The sequence below is a fragment of the Nicotiana tabacum genome, chromosome 23 (assembly GCF_000715075.1).
Source record: "Nicotiana tabacum cultivar K326 chromosome 23, ASM71507v2, whole genome shotgun sequence".
NCBI classification, from domain to species: Eukaryota; Viridiplantae; Streptophyta; class Magnoliopsida; order Solanales; family Solanaceae; genus Nicotiana; species Nicotiana tabacum.
In genome coordinates, this window is record NC_134102.1 from 66,776,684 (window position 1) to 66,793,109 (window position 16,426).

At 36.1% G+C, this 16,426-nt stretch overlaps 1 protein-coding gene across 2 annotated transcripts; it reads left to right on the forward strand.

Annotated features, from left to right (window-relative positions):
* The first annotated feature begins 8,408 nt into the window (after positions 1–8,408).
* Positions 8,409–16,145, forward strand: LOC107793279 (gamma-tocopherol methyltransferase, chloroplastic). 2 transcript variants are annotated; one of them, XM_016615605.2, is made up of 7 exons: positions 8,409–8,981; positions 10,255–10,424; positions 10,902–11,006; positions 11,098–11,301; positions 11,439–11,541; positions 11,629–11,735; positions 15,731–16,145. In XM_016615605.2, exons 1-6 carry the CDS (start codon positions 8,567–8,569, stop codon positions 11,730–11,732), a joined length of 1,101 nt encoding a protein of 366 aa, XP_016471091.1. In that variant the 5' UTR covers positions 8,409–8,566; the 3' UTR covers positions 11,733–11,735; positions 15,731–16,145. The 2 variants fall into 2 exon arrangements, with proteins under 2 accessions (XP_016471091.1, XP_016471090.1); XM_016615604.2 differs by having other exon boundaries at positions 8,449–8,981; positions 11,629–11,731.
* The last annotated feature ends 281 nt before the right edge of the window (positions 16,146–16,426 follow it).

Consider the following 16,426-nt stretch of genomic DNA (forward strand, 5'->3'; position numbering starts at 1 on the left):
TAATATTAAGCATAATAACTCATAATAAAAGGACATAACCGAAATTCTAGATATTAGCCTTATAATCCTATTAGTTTTAGGACATAATACTACACGTTAGGAATCCTACATGATTACCTTTAGGAATCCTATTAATATAATTATTTTCAGGTTGTCTAATCCATATAAAATTGAACAAGTAAATATATTTAGTCATGTAATCATATTACTTTTAGGATATACTTCTTAAAAATTCTATTACCAATTTAATTTAAAAACGTATTATAATGTCCTATTACTAAAATGTATTATATTTTCCAAATCTATTTACAAAAATGAGAGCATATATTATTATAAAAGCATAAATACAATATCAATATATCAAATTGCCCTAAAATATTAAACGGAAGAACTCATAAGGAAAGGACATAACTGCAATAACCTATTTTTTGGACTACAATATCTTCTATGATAATTTTTAAAATTTTAAAATTAATAAAATTTTGTCTATTAAATTCTTATTAAAAATAAATAGGAAGGTTTAATAAAATAAATTTCATAAGAATCCTCCGTATTGGCAATATATTACCACTATATAATGTCAAATACGAAGAAAAAATAAAAATAATATTCAATAGAATGCATAAAGAGTTAAAATTGAGAGAGAGAAAAATACCCCCACGATAATATATATTTTTTATTATATTTGAACTATTTTTCTACTCAAATAATATTTTTTTATCAATTTTTATGTAATATTAAAAAATACGCAATTATTAAACAACAACTAAGAAAATATTTAAGAATATAAATTTGTGAGAAAGAGAAAAAAAAATGGTTGGTAAGAGTCAATACCACTAATGATTCTACAAATATGAAGATCTAAAAGTGAAATATCATATCAATCTTTTACTCTTGAAAATAAAATTTATGGTGGATAATATTATAATTAAGATTAAATATTTAAAATAAGAGATGAACTAATATTAAGATCTGAATCAACATAGAATAAATTATTTTTTATGTTAAATTCAAATAATTAAATCTTTTAATTAATTATTTAGCAAGAGAATCCAATTCAATTATTTTTAAATTCATCATATATGAAAAATTCTTATTCAAGTTAAAAAGAAATCTCAGGGTACATAAATTTATTCCATAAAAAGAGAGTTAGAACAAAAAGTAAAAAATGTTAGTATATTATTAAGAATAAAAATACTATACAAATGTTTGAGGAAGCACAATCAAAGCTAAATCCTAAACAAGAACAAGTTTTCAAGACTATATTATAAAGAGTCGACTCTGGTATAACGGGATTATTCTTTGTAGGTACCTCCGGCGGAATCGAAATAATATTTCTATGCCATGCATTACTTGCAAATATCATATTAAGAGGTATGACACTGTTAGCAATAGTAGTAAGTGGTGTACAAACAATAATTTTATTATGAGACCACTCACTCTAGATTTGATATACCTCTTCAAACAACTTAAATAACCATCACAAATATATCATAGCAAAGCAATGGTGCTAAATTTATAAGGAAAGCAAAATTTCTATTATGGGATGAAACACTTATGGCTAAGTGTCAAACAATCGAAATAATTGCCCGGCGTTCTAGAGATATATTAGATATTAATGAACCGTTTGGTGAAAAATTAATGGTTTAGGAGGTGATTTCTGTCAAGTACTACCAGTAGTTCCAAAATCGACAAAATCAAATACTGTAAAATCTAGCTTATCAAAGTTATACTTCTGACCTCAACGAAAAAGATTCAACTGACAAGAAATATAAAGTAAGAACAGATCCAATATCCAGTGTCTTCTTGCTTCGTGTCGGAAACGAAGAAGAGCATCCAATAAAAGATGATTTGGTTCTTCCTGGACACTTGGTATCAATCCCAATGGTAATAGTAGTGCATTTAATAAGAGAAATATTTCTTTCATTAGATTAAAACGTAATTTGTGTAAATCGCACGATAAAATTAAAAAGATATCTTAGCTAGCAAAAATGAATATGTTGATCAACTAAATAAAAGAAAACAAAATGTTTTTCAGTTTTTGACTCAATAGAAAATGATACTAATAATTACTACCAAGGAGAATACTTAAATACTTTAATACCAAATGGCCTTCTACCATACATGTTTGTTGTCAAGTTTCTTATTTCTTACTTATGTTAGTGTCACCGTATATATAGTAGACTAAGTTAAAATTAATCTTTCATTGTATAAGGTTAATTTTGAAGAAAAATATACCTGTCATGCTACTGAAAAACTTAGATACGCCGAATAACTTATGTAATAGCACACAAATGGTATATAGAAGTTTTGACAATAACGTCATACATACAAAAAATATGATACTGGTTAATGTACTTCTAAGTATATTCTTATCCTTGAATTCAACTTTCGTCTTCCGAAACTAAGATATTCTTTTAAATTTTGTGTGAAAATAAGTTTTAGTATGTTTATGTTTTGTAAATATAATAAATAAAGCATAAGGATAAACATTCTAAATATTGGACTATATTTACCGCAATATATTTTCTTGCACGAACAACTATATGTTGTACTTTCAAGAGGGATATAAAGATCGACAACAAGAGGGTTAAGGCAGAGCAACCAACGCATTAGTAGGAAACATACACAAAAAAATATTGTCCACAAAGAAGTGTTCGTTAAGATACCATCACATTAAATACTTTTAAACTATAATATATAATTATCTAACTAACATGACAAAATTGATCATTTGTGTAAGTTTTGATGATATCCTTTTATTTTAAATTCATATATTATGCTAATGTAATAATATTTTTCGGCATTTAGATGATTGTTGTAATATTATACATAAAATTTCTCTCATTAATTAAATTTTATTGTTCCTTCATATAAATAAATGTTTAAATCATTACGTGCCATTATTAACGTGCAACACACGTTCATAGATACTAGTATGATTAAAATAGGTAAACATATATAAAATTATAGCTATGTATGTAATACAGTATAAGGCCCCGTAAAATATTTTCCTAAAGACCTGGATTTCATGATGCCAAAGTAGGCGTAGAGGTTAATAATAGTAAAAATTCTTTGCGGCGAGCTTGCGAGCCGCGGTTCGGACTTTTTGGATTGAAAAGTGCGCTGGGATTTGAAGGAAAATGCTGGGCAGAAGTAGGCAATTATGCGGCCCATTCTGCGGCCGCAGAATCACTCCGCAAATCGCAGACTGGTCGCAGAGTGGGGCATTTTTTATGTCAATTTCGCGGCCATTATGCGACCGCATAACCATTTTGCGGGCCGCACTCTTGTCGCATATCCCTCTTTGAGATTTTTTGGAGGGAGGTTCTGCAGTGCACTATGCGATCGCAGAACAGGTCTGCGGGCCGTATAGTGACCGCAAACCAAGTCAGTTTCTTTCCAGTTCTGGCACCCATTTTCGCGGTCATTTCGCGGACCGTATAACCACTATGCGGTCGCATATGCGACCGCAGAACCCATTCCGAAGCTTTATTTTTTGGGGTTTTAAACCCAATCCTATTTTGTTAAAACACCTACCTTGGACCATTTTGATGATATTTTATGATATTTTTAAAGTGAGAGAGAGGGTCCTAGAGGGAGAAAGTGATCTTCATCAAATTGCTCTTCAATTCTCACTTAAAATCTTGAAGATTATCAAGAGAGACACCTAAGTCTTCTTCCTAAGAGGTAAGATTCTATCACCCAAACTCTTAATTTTAAAATGTAACTAGAATGGGCCATTAGTATGGTAATTCATGGGGATGAGAGTGCTTACCTTGCATGCATGTGTTCCTAAGGTATATGGGGAGGTTGTGAGTTAAAGATGAAAAAGAATGGGGTGTGGGTTGGTGGAGTCTTTCACAAAAAGGGCCTTAAAACATTGGTGCATACCTAGTGTTTGATAATATGCTCAAATGAGCTAGAATCATGACCGTCTTTCTAATTTTGGTCTAACTTGTTATATTTCTAAAATAAATTGAAGTTGCTAAAAATTTCGGGTCATTTTAGAATTTGAGAAGCTCAATTGAGGTATGTTGGCTAAACCCCCTTCTTCTTAGAATCGAATCCCATGGTGTTCATGTAATTGGAGTAAGTCCTTGATCATTATTGAATTGACTATTCCTAATGTGGTTGCGTTGAAGGATGTTTGTTCAATGTTTATTCTAAATGCTTCACCATGTCATCTTGCCATTTGAGAATATGTTCAAAATGTGGAATATGTGTTAGGCATGTTAAGACTTCACGTCAAGATCGAAATAAAGGTTGTTATACCAAATTGTATGAAAAGCCACTATGTGCCTAAGATTCCCAAATTGCTCATATGTGAATCTAATGTCTTGAATGGGAAGCCTTATTGTTGTGGATAATGATAATGATATTTGAATGTGAAAAAAGGTACTGGAACTATGAAATACGGCCAAGGGCCAAGAATGACTTTGTAATCGTAATCACTAGTGCCAATGAATTGAAAGTATATGAAAGAAGTACGATGTGAGATGATTGACTGAAAAAGGTAATGTCTCAAATGATATGGCCTAGCCGATCGGGCCGAGATCGGACTCCGTGTAAGAACACGGTGGTATTGTCGATGAAATTATGAAAATGGTTGATGTCTCAAATGAGATGGCCTAGTCGATCGGGCCGTGATCGGACGCCATACCACACACATGGTGGTACAGTGCTGGAAATTATAATGAATTGTGGTAATGTCTCAAATGAGATTACCTAGCCGATGGGGTCGATATCGGACTCTGTGTAAGAATACAGAGGTATTGTGAATTGTGGAATATTGGTACTAAAGATCACCCAACCTAATAATATGAAAATTGACTTGAAAACGTATATGATCCTTAACTTGTTGTTCTAATATTATTTGAAGCCCTTATTGAATTTTTGACTGTTCCTATTGTATTATTATTCACTCTATTGAGATGGTGTTTAGTTTTCATACTAGTACTATTCGATGGTACTAACGTCCCTTTTGCCGGGGGCACTGCATCTTTAAATGGATGCAGGTGGTTACATAGCAGACAATGCTGATCACAGATAGTGCTGCATCCTCTTCTCAGCGGACTCGGTGAGCCCCATTTTATTCCGAGGTCATGTATTGTACCTTTTGTTTATATTGTGGTCACTTTTGAGGTATAGCTGGGGCCTTGTTGCCGATACCATCTTTACTATCTTTTGTATCTTTAGAGGCTCCGTAGACACTATGTGGGTTGTATATGGGTGTTGAAAATGTTAAACAAGTATATGTTGTGTTTGATCACTTGTTCCACTCAGACTATAAGAATCTGTGTATTTTGAGACTTAAAGGCGAAATAGCTAATGAAATGGTTTAATGTTGTATGTATGAACTTCCTTCTGTCTAATTAACAAAATCATGTCTTTTCTTGATCATGGGTGAGTTGGGTAGAAAGTATCTAACATGCTTGCTTAACCGGGTTCACTCGGTTGAGCGCCGATCATGCCTCCCGAGGATGGGCGTGACATACAAGAGTCATAAAATAAAAGCACACTCATAATACTTGTCTACTTAGGAAAATACGTAGGACATAGTTTTTTTGCCTTATTGAATAATTAGATAAATATGATACAATAATCATTATTTTAAAATTTATACGTTTTTCTTTAACTTTTTTTATAATGACTCAAACATAATTTTCTATTTTCATTCACTCGACTACTAAGCCTACAGGCTACTTCGACCATTACACTTACGGGCTACATTACATCGAGTTCGAATCATTCACTCGACTGCTAAGCCTACGAGCTACTTCGACCATTACGCCTACAGGCTACATTGCATCGAGTTCGAATCATTCACTCGACTGCTAAGCCTACGGGCTACTTTGACCGTTATGCCTACGGGTTACTTTTTATTTCGAGTTCGAGCAAGCACTCACTCGACCACTAAGCCTACGGGCTACTTCGACCATTATGCCTATGGGCTGCATTGCATCGAGTTCGAATCATTCACTCAATGACTAAAGCCTACGGGCTACTTTTATTTCGAGTTCGAGCAATCACTCACTCGACCATGACGCCCACGGGCTACATTACCTCGAGTTCAAATTATTCACTCGACGACTAAAGCCTACGGGCTACTTTTATTTCGAGTTCGAGCAATTACTCTCTCGACCATCACGCCCACGGGCTACATTACCTCGAGTTTAAATCATTCACTCGACGACTAAAGCCTACGGGCTACTTTTATTTCGAGTTCGAGCAATCACTCTCTCGACCATCACGCCCACGGGCTACATTACCTCGAGTTCAAATCATTCACTCGACGACTAAAGCCTACAGGCTACTTTTATTTCGAGTTCGAGCAATCACTCTCTCGACCATCATGCCCACGGGCTACATTACTTCGAGTTCGAATTATTCACTCGACGACTAAAGCCTACAGGCTACTTTTATTTCGAGTTCGAGCAATCACTCTCTCGACCATCACGCCCACGAGCTACATTACCTCGAGTTCGAATCATTCACTCGATGACAAAACCTACATGCTACTTTTATTTCTAGTTCGAGCAATCACTCTCTCGACCATCACGCCCATGGGCTACATTACTTCGAGTTTGAATCATTCACTCGATGATTAAAGCCTACGGGCTACTTTCACTTCGAGTTCAAGCAAAACACTCACTCAACTATTACGCCTACGGATTATATTTCTTCAAGATCGAATCACTAACTCAACTAGTAAGCCCAAGGGCTACGTCACTTCGAACAAATCAATAATAGAGACTACAAAGTCCAAATTTGATTGAATTGTTAAGATCCTTGTGAAAACATTTGTAAAGGCACGCATAAAGTCTTCACAATTCAGCCAAAGTTGTCTATATACAAAATTTCTACATGATTACAAACATAACTATGAACTAATCTTCCTGATCACCCTCGGATTCGCTCTTGCTATCGTCATCTTCATCATCATCGCCATCAGAAGCCAAGGCTTCAGCTTCAGCTTCGAGCTCTTTAGCCTTTTTTATTTCTTCAGTAAGGTCGAAACCCTGAACATGTATCTCCTCGAGGGTCTCCCTCCGAGACCTACATTTGGCAAGTTCGGCAATCCAATGTGCTCGTGTGTCGGCAGTATCCGTCGCCTCTCGTGCCTCCATCTGAGCAGCATCGGCATAAGAAAAGATGAGAAAATTTGGGGAAGTGAACGCGTGAAAGAAGTAAATGATAGATGGAAGAGCTATTTATAGGCTCGCATCGTGACGATTCAATATCACAGGTGGTCGACCGCCACCTGACAAGCATTAAATACTTTGAAAGGCTGAATCGATAGGACAACTAACACATACGTCATAATCGATCCCTGTGAAAACGTCGGCTTATGACCCGATCGAACCACCAAAAATCACATCGATTCTCACCGCATCCTTCGTGAGAAATGAGGGGACTATCTGTATACGGTCAAAATAGATTTCGGCCTTCCTACGTTTGATCGAGTTCGAGTGTTAAAAAGTCGGAATGAGATTTTGGGAATGAGCTCCGAAGTCAGTACTAACGAGCCTCGAGCCCGAAGGTCGCTCGAGGAGTCGGCTTGATAACCCTATCGAGCCCGTGACCGAATCGATCCGCAAGGCACTGCTTCGAGGTCGGAAATGCGCGACGCCCATCTCGAAGGTCAAACTCGAGCCAAGACTGAAGGGCCCGACCCAGTAACGAGTTCGAGCCAGTATCGAGCTCATAGACAAGAGCCGTTGTGACTGCACCAAGAGAGAGAATCTTGTCGGGAATCAAGGAAGAGACAAGTTATCATGGGCCTTCCACTATATGTTTTATTTTATTATTTTTTGTAATGACCCTCTTCTATAAAAGGGGGAATCCTTGTAAGCTAAAGGGCAGAGACAAAAAAATCACTTCTGAGACTGAAAGATATCCCTTTGTGTTTGCTTTACTTTATCTCATTCATTCTTATTGTCCACTATATGCATTCTCATAATCAAGAATATACGTGTCCCTATTTCTCTACACGATTTATATCGAATTGTATCGCATATCCTTAGAACCATACACAAAATCTAATGTTATCAGATTTTTCCGGTAAACAATAACAAATGGACTTCTTATTAAATTCAGAAAAACCAAGAAAAATACCAAACGTTCCAACTTCCACGTTGAGGATTTTTTGGCATGTGACGTGACTGTTGTCAGTTTCCAAATCACAAAAAATCAAAAAATGATACTAAATAACGGCCGTAAAAATAATAGTCGAAAAAATATATAAAATTATATATTTTTTGAAAAAATATATATATTTTTTGTATATATATATATTCTGTATGTTATATACAAAAATTATACAAGTTTTATACACTTTTTCGACTACAAATATAAATAATTTCTGACGCGAGCTAAAAATGACAATACCAAAAAATAAAAAAATCGTCTCCCATTTCCATTGGGCAGCCCATTTCTTCTCGAAACTCCAATCTTCTTGTTGTAAATAAAAAACAATTCTTTGCCAATTGCCATTGTTTTTCTCCTTCATTCATTCAATCATCAAGTCACTGCTGTACTTTTCTATATATATTATTATAGTAAGATGAGCAGCACCTGCTATTCTGCTTCTTCTATCCAATCACTTAACCCCACGTGTCCCTCTTCCCTTATCTTCACTCTCCATAAACCCCAGTTGCTACAGATTCACAGTATCAAAGAAACAAAAAGAACAAGAACTGTTAGAACTTATAATAGTAACACTAGAACAAGAAGAAGAATGACTAGTGTTGCTGCAATGAATGCTGTGTCATCACCAGAAGTTGAAGTACAGAATCAACAGGAGTTGAAAAAAGGAATTGCAGAATTATATGATGAGTCATCTGGGATTTGGGAAGATATTTGGGGTGACCATATGCATCATGGATTTTATGAACCTCAATCATCTGTTTCACTTTCTGATCATCGTGCTGCTCAGATCCGTATGATTGAAGAGTCTCTACGTTTTGCTTCTGTTTCTGGTAAATGGGTTTCTTTTTCTTTGATAGTTTTGCGCAGCACGCCTTCGACTTGAATTGAGCTATATATATATTTGGTTGTAAAGTTCTGAAGAATATAATATTATTGTTAATCTGAATATATATAGTTGTGTTTTTTACTTAAAATCTTGAAATGTGTCCCTGGTTTTAGACCCTTTTACTGTTGTTATTGACGAGGAAGTTAAAAGGTTGGATTTTTTTGTAAAAAAGGAAAGGCCTTTGACTTTGTGTCCAAGAAATTGGGAAACACAAGTTTTGAAGACAAAAGGGGTGAAGGGTACAATATGTATTTAGATTATGGGGAAAAGGCTTAACTTCTTTTCTTGTTTCAGTTCTGAATACTATTGATAGTAACAGAGTAACAGCTAAATGTGATGTCCTGTTATAACCTACAAACATTGACTGTGTTGTTTGTTAAGGAAATACCTATTTGGATTTTGTTTTATGTCTCTATGGGCCATATATTCGATTTTGGGTTGTGCAATATTGAGTAAGTTTACTTGTCACTTTTGCAAAGATTAACTCTGCTTTTTTGCTATTTGTGCTATCTTACATGATGCAAGAATCTGACAATTGCTATATGACCTGTATACAAGGATTTGTTTAATAGCTCATTCTCATGTCAACTGGATCCAATTTTGTGATTGTACGATGAGGAAATGGAGAGTGCTTATTGTATTTTTTACCCCATATATTGCACCTTCGGGAGAATGTGATCATTTTTAATCATATGAAAGGAAGTTGTCTCGATATACCTACAATCTCTTGAATCAATGCAGATTTAGCGAAAGATAGGGTAATACCAATTAGTTGGGAATTTATCTTATTCATGTTAATGTACGTGTACTTTAAATCCTATACTTTTTAGGAGTCTTTTAGCCCTATTAGAGATTCTTATGGTAGTAGAAAATATAGAGAACTTCTAGTAAATTTTATTTTATTTTTATTCTGTAAAATGTTTGAAGCAAGATAAATTTATATGGGGAACATGGTCAGTGAAGATTTACATAGCCGACCCAACTTGTTTAAGATTGAGGCATAGTAGTTGTTGTTGCTGCATGACAGGACATCATTTAATAAGTGATGTCTCCCTGCAATCTGCTCTCCTCTTATTTCCTACTCCAGAATCCTGAGGTATCTCCATGAGTGATGAGACTCTATAATATATTAAGCTTCCTTTTTTGTAGTTATGAATTCTGGAAATAGACCCCTCTTTTCTTCTTGTATACCTTAATTTCCTAACATGAATTTTCAGATGATCCAGCAAAGAAACCAAGGTCCATAGTTGATGTTGGATGTGGGATAGGAGGCAGTTCTAGGTACCTTGCAAAGAAATATGGCGCTACAGCTCAAGGCATCACGTTGAGTCCTGTACAAGCCGAGAGGGCTCAAGCTCTTGCTGCTGCTCAAGGATTAGGCGATAAGGTATCTGCTTTTTGAGCTAGATTTTGCTTTAAAATACTACGTATGAGGAGCTTTCTTTTAAGAAGTTTAAATCACTTCAACTTTTCATGAACAAGTTAAAAAGAAATGCTATTTGACTGAGTCATAGAGCTGAGGATAGTTTACATTGTTTAATGACCGACTTCTTAAAGTTACTTATATTGTGCAAAACTTGTACTTGTTTATGTTTAGTGAATTGTTATAACATATTTAGGCTGTCTGATTACTTCTTCAATTAGCTGTTATACACTTAACTTTGCATTGGTTATTCAGAATCCTTATACCTTCTTATAACTGGACTTATTCCTAAAGGAAGCTAATAAAGAGGAAAGTTAATTGGTTTCCCCTCAATATCATTTTGATGCCAAAGGTTACCTTCCTCCTGTGCCCAATCCTACACCTCAAAATGTATTGATATTTGCACTTAGAATTTTTACTAACTGAAATGCAAATGAGCAGGTTTCTTTTCAAGTTGCAGACGCCTTGAATCAGCCATTTCCAGACGGGCAATTTGACTTGGTTTGGTCCATGGAGAGTGGAGAACACATGCCGGACAAACAAAAGGTTCATCATATCTGAACATGAACATGTGAACTTCTCACTGGCTAATTGTTGCTATAGAGTTTCTTCTAAACTCCTTTTCCTTAATTGTTAGTTTGTTGGCGAATTAGCTCGAGTGGCTGCACCAGGAGGCACAATCATACTTGTGACATGGTGCCACAGGGATCTTTCCCCTTCAGAGGAATCTCTGCTTCCAGAGGAGAAAGAGTTGTTAAATAAGATATGTAAATCCTTCTATCTTCCTGCATGGTGTTCCACTGCTGATTATGTGAAGTTACTTCAATCTAACTCTCTTCAGGTAAATTAATTCTACTAGCTGCTATCCACTTGATACACGTTCCATTTTCTATTTCATAAGTTTATATCATGATCCAGTCCAAGTATTCTCAATGACATATTATTTCTTGGCAAAAAATCTTGTGGCTACTATGGCAGGATATCAAGGCAGCAGATTGGTCTGAGAATGTCGCTCCATTTTGGCCAGCAGTAATAAAATCTGCACTGACATGGAAGGGCTTTACATCAATCCTACGCAGTGGTAAGCTGTGTTGTGCCAAAATAGATGTACTTATGCAACATTTTGGTACCCTTTTTTCTGTAGTGACTCATTAGAGTACCTCATCAGGATGGAAGACAATCAAAGCTGCACTTGCAATGCCACTTATGATTGAAGGATACAAGAAGGGTCTGATCAAATTTGCCATCATCACTTGCCGTAAACCTGAGTAGTAAGTGAGACCCCAAATACTCTCAATTCATATCATCCTTTTTTTTTATAGAAGGCTTGAATTCATCGCATCCTATTTTGTGCTCTAGCAAATACTCTGAATTCATATCTTGTGGTTTTCAGTTAGCTAGCACAAATTTATTTTCAGTTGGAAAGAGACCTCTGCTTTAGCCAATGTCAACAATTATGATAACAAAACAAAAGATCCATTTGACTTGTTAGATACCAATGCTTGATAGCCTAAGTATTGCCACCAACCTTCTTGTGATCTATCTAAATTGATATCAGCATTCAATTCAGTACATTATATTCAGAAAACCTTGATCATGTGCAGAAGATGTCAATTGGTGATAGTTTATTACTTGTCGTTCCTTTCTTAATATTCAAGAGTACAAATGAAGGTAGAGGCAGGTGACTATTTCTTCTGAATGATTAAAAAGAAGGCTTTGATTAGTACATGCATTCCTTGAATCATCTCCAGCCACTTGAATTTTAGATTTTCCTTCTCCTCAAATGGATGTTTCCTTATTTAATATATCGAGTGATTTAAGTAAGAACTTCCTTGTGATATCTAAAATCAAAAAGGCTTTCTCTAACAAATAAAAGCAATTCCATGTTCAAGTAGGTTGTTGATTCATGGAATCAAATCAAGATTGTTTATATATCCTCTTTGACTTTGGCTTCAATTGTCCACTTGGGTAATAAGTGAAGCCTGACTTTTATAGAGAGGATTGTGATTGGGATTAACATATATAAGTGTCACGACCCGAAATTTCCCACCGACGGGACCGTGATGGCGCCTAACATTTCACTTGCTAGGCAAGCTAACGTTAGAGAATTATTAAACCAATTCCTTATTCCCATTCAGTAATTAACAATAATTAACTAAGATGAAATATAATAAGTGCGGAATATCATAAAACTGTATTAATTACTGTCACCCGGATCTGGAGTCACAATTCACAAGCATTCTAGAATTTACTACAAGTAATAGTCTGAAAGAAATACAACTGTCTGAATGAAAGAAAACAGCAGGGTATAAAAGATAGACGGGGATTTCAAGGTCTGTGAACGCCGACAGATCTACCTTGAGTCTCCGGGCAGCGGACCAATAACAAAATCTCGATCAACCTGAGCCGGTATCAAAATCTGCATAGAAAGTGCAGAGTACAGCATCAGTATAACCGACCCCATGTACTGGTAAGTGTCGAGCCTAACCTCGACGAAGTAGTGACGAGGCTAAGGTAAGGCACCTACAAATCAACCTGTACAATTTAACAGTGTATATACAAATAACAAAAATGAAGAACTAAAAGAAATTGTCGGGAGGGGAACATACAGAGGGGGGATACAAGATAAAGAACTACAACAGAATGATCACCGGAGCAGTCAATATACCATGAATCAACAGGAATAATGAATACAGTAAGGAAAAATGCACGGCATCACCCTTCGTGCTTTTACTCTCAATCTCACCATAAAATTAATAGAAACGGTACGACATCACCCTTCGTGCATTAACTCTCATATCATGGCACGACATCACCCTTCGTGCATTAACACTCACAATATGGCACGGCATCACCCTTCATTCATTAACACTCACAATATGACACGGCATCACCCTTCGTGCATTAACACTCACAATATGGCACGGCATCACCCTTCGTGCTTTTACACTCTCCCTTACCATAATGCAATGCATAAATAATAACAGGGAGATATAATAACAAGTACAAACCTTACTTCAACATTTGGTTCCATAATATCAATCTCAACTTTGAAATAAAAAACTCAATTATCACCAGAAAATCCGTAAACATGATAAGAACGATAAATTGAACATCACTAGTATAACACGTCGCAATTTGGCATAAGAAAGAGACAATATAAGAAAAACAGAGAAACATGGAAAACAGGTAAATTGGCGGCGCATAAGTACTCGTCACCTCACATAGACGCCGCTCACATGGATTTCACTTAGCAAGTAATCTAAGGTTCCTAATTCTCTCAAGTCAGGGTTAGACACAACACTTACCTCGCTCCGAAGGCCACTTAATTCTCAATCACAACTTTTCCTTTGGGATTCACCTCCAAACCACTCGTATCTATTCAAAAATGACTCAATAATATCAAATACTGCTAAAGGAATCAATTATATTGCATAAATTAAATTTCTCAAATTTTCCTCCAAAAAGTCAAAAAATCGACCCCGGGCCCGCTTGGTTAAAACCCAAGGTTCGGACCAAAATCCATTTACCCATTCACCCCCGAGCCCGAATATATAATTGGTTTTGGAATCTGACCTCAAATTGAGGTCTAAATCCCCAAATTTTTTCGAAATTCCTAGTTTCTACCCTAACCCCTAATTCTACCATAAAAACTCTAGATTTTAGGTTGATAATTCAAGAAATGTAATGGGTAATTGAAAGAAAATGGTTTAGAATCACTTACCAACACTTTGGGGAAGAAAATGACTCTTGAAAATCGCCTCTACCCGTTTGGTTCTTGAAAAATGTTGAAGAAATGGCTTAAACCCGTGTTTGATTCTGTTTTATGCACTGGGAGACAGTGTGCATTGCGTTCGCGAGGCCACTGTCGCGTTCGCGAAGGGTACTGGCTGCCAAGCCTTCGCGTTCGCGAGATCCTGCTCGCGTTCGCGATGGTTACTCCCCCCTGGCCTTCACATTCGCGATGAAGGACCGACCAACCCTCCCCCAGGTGTGCCTAACACTACGCGTTCACGAGGAGTTGATTGCGTTCGCAAAGGGTAACGCCCCCATCGTTTCGCGTTCACGACAAAGCCTTCGCGTTCGCGAAGAAGAAAACTTCAGCTGCCCAGTTTACTCTTCGCGTTCGCGAGAGTACCTTCGCGAACGCGAAAAAGGACATGCCAGAACACCTGCTGCAGCAAAATACCAGATTTTCAAAGTCCAAAACATCCCGTGGCCTATCCGAAACTCACCCGAGCCCTCGGGGCTCCAAACCAAACATGCACACAAGTCTAAAAACATCATACGAACTTGTTCGCGCGATCAAATCGCCAAAATAACACCTAGAACTACGAATTTAGCACCAAATCAAATAAAATTCTCAAGAACACTTTAAAATTTCTATTTTTTCAATTGGACGTCCGAATCACGTCAAATCAACTCCGTTTCGCACCAAATTTCACAGACAGGTCTTAAATATCATAATGAACCTGTACCGGGCTCCGGAACCAAAATACGAACACGATACTAACAATGCCAAATATCAATCAATTCTTAAAAATAAATAATTTTCAAACTTTTAATTTTCATCAAAAATTCATAACTCAAGCTAGGGACCTCCGAATTCGATTCCGGGCATACGCCCAGGTCCCATAATTCGATACGGACCTACCGGGACCGTCAAAGCACGGATCCGGGCCCGTTTACCAAAAATGTTGACCAAAGTCAACTAAAATTAACTTTTAAGGCAAAAATTCTTATTTTCATTAGTTTTCAACATGAAAGCTTTCCGAAAACCTGCTCGGACTGCGCACGCAAATCGAGGAGGGTAAAAATTTAGATTTTTAAGGCTTAAGAGCGCAGATTCGAGTTCTAAAACATAAGATGACCCTTTTGGGTCATCACAATAAGTGTGCTAATATTATATACCCAGAATTAGTGATGTGTAATTGAGACATATTGATGTTGCTTCTCCCAGTACACCCTGTACTCCTATATCTACAGCAATAGGTGGTGCGGAGCTATTCATTCGGTCTTTGCTTTCTTTATATTGTTGCTTGCCTAAATCAGTCTTTTATCCGACCCCAGTTTATTTCGAATTGCTATGTAGTTGATTGATATATATAACTATATAAGTAAAAATATTGAGAATTGGTTATGGCATATATCCATTATCTGTCATGGTGTTCTTTATTGACTGTTTTCTTTTTCCAATATTTCTTTGTACTGTGGGTTCTTCTCAAGTCATAATCGGTTGCAACTTTCTGATTAGTGACTTTTTACTGCAGATTCTTTGCTTTGCCATTGTTGTTAATGAACTTCGACGGATCTTGGAAGAAAAATTAAACTATCTGTTAGGCACAGGAAGTGCAACATTTGATTTAACTCCAGATTGCAAGATGAGGAAATTACTTTGGCTTAACTGGAATAACCAGAGACATTTTCAGGAGGCTACACTAGCTTTAATAATCCTTTAACAGATTGAAGTTTGATTACAGTATTTAGTTGGATGATACCTTATCTCTGTAGGACCTATTATATTGTGGAATGTGTTCATAATAAAACTTCTATAGCTATCTCACACGTAAAAGTTAAGTTATGCTTTGTACTGTCCCAATTATGTAAAAGAGTATTGACATTGTTTCTTCAGGGGAACGATCAAGGTCTCTAGTGCTAAAAAGAATTACTCAGCTTATATGTTAATGAGTTCTAACTTTGAGCTGATAGAAAATTGCCATGATAATCAAAGAGAGAAAAAAAGTTCGTTTCTACAAAGTACGTACATGTTCTTGAAACCGTATTGCATACTGGTTTCTACAAAGTATGTTGATGTTTTGATTAGATCATGTATTTATATTAGAAAATTTATATAAATTTAAATTGTGAACTCAGTTATTAAACTGAGCTGCGGGTTAGAAGATAAGTTAAGAATCCATAATCGTCAAAATTCTTGGCCCACCTCTGGTACTGCCAGTTTATGAACA

Coding starts and splice junctions, on each gene's coding strand:
- LOC107793279 (XM_016615605.2), top strand. CDS start 8,567: ATGAGCAGCACCTGCTATTCTGCTTCTTCTATCCAATCACTTAACCCC. Junction 8,982..10,254: donor ACGTTTTGCTTCTGTTTCTG/GTAAATGGGTTT, acceptor ATGAATTTTCAG/ATGATCCAGCAAAGAAACCA. Junction 11,542..11,628: donor TACATCAATCCTACGCAGTG/GTAAGCTGTGTT, acceptor GTACCTCATCAG/GATGGAAGACAATCAAAGCT.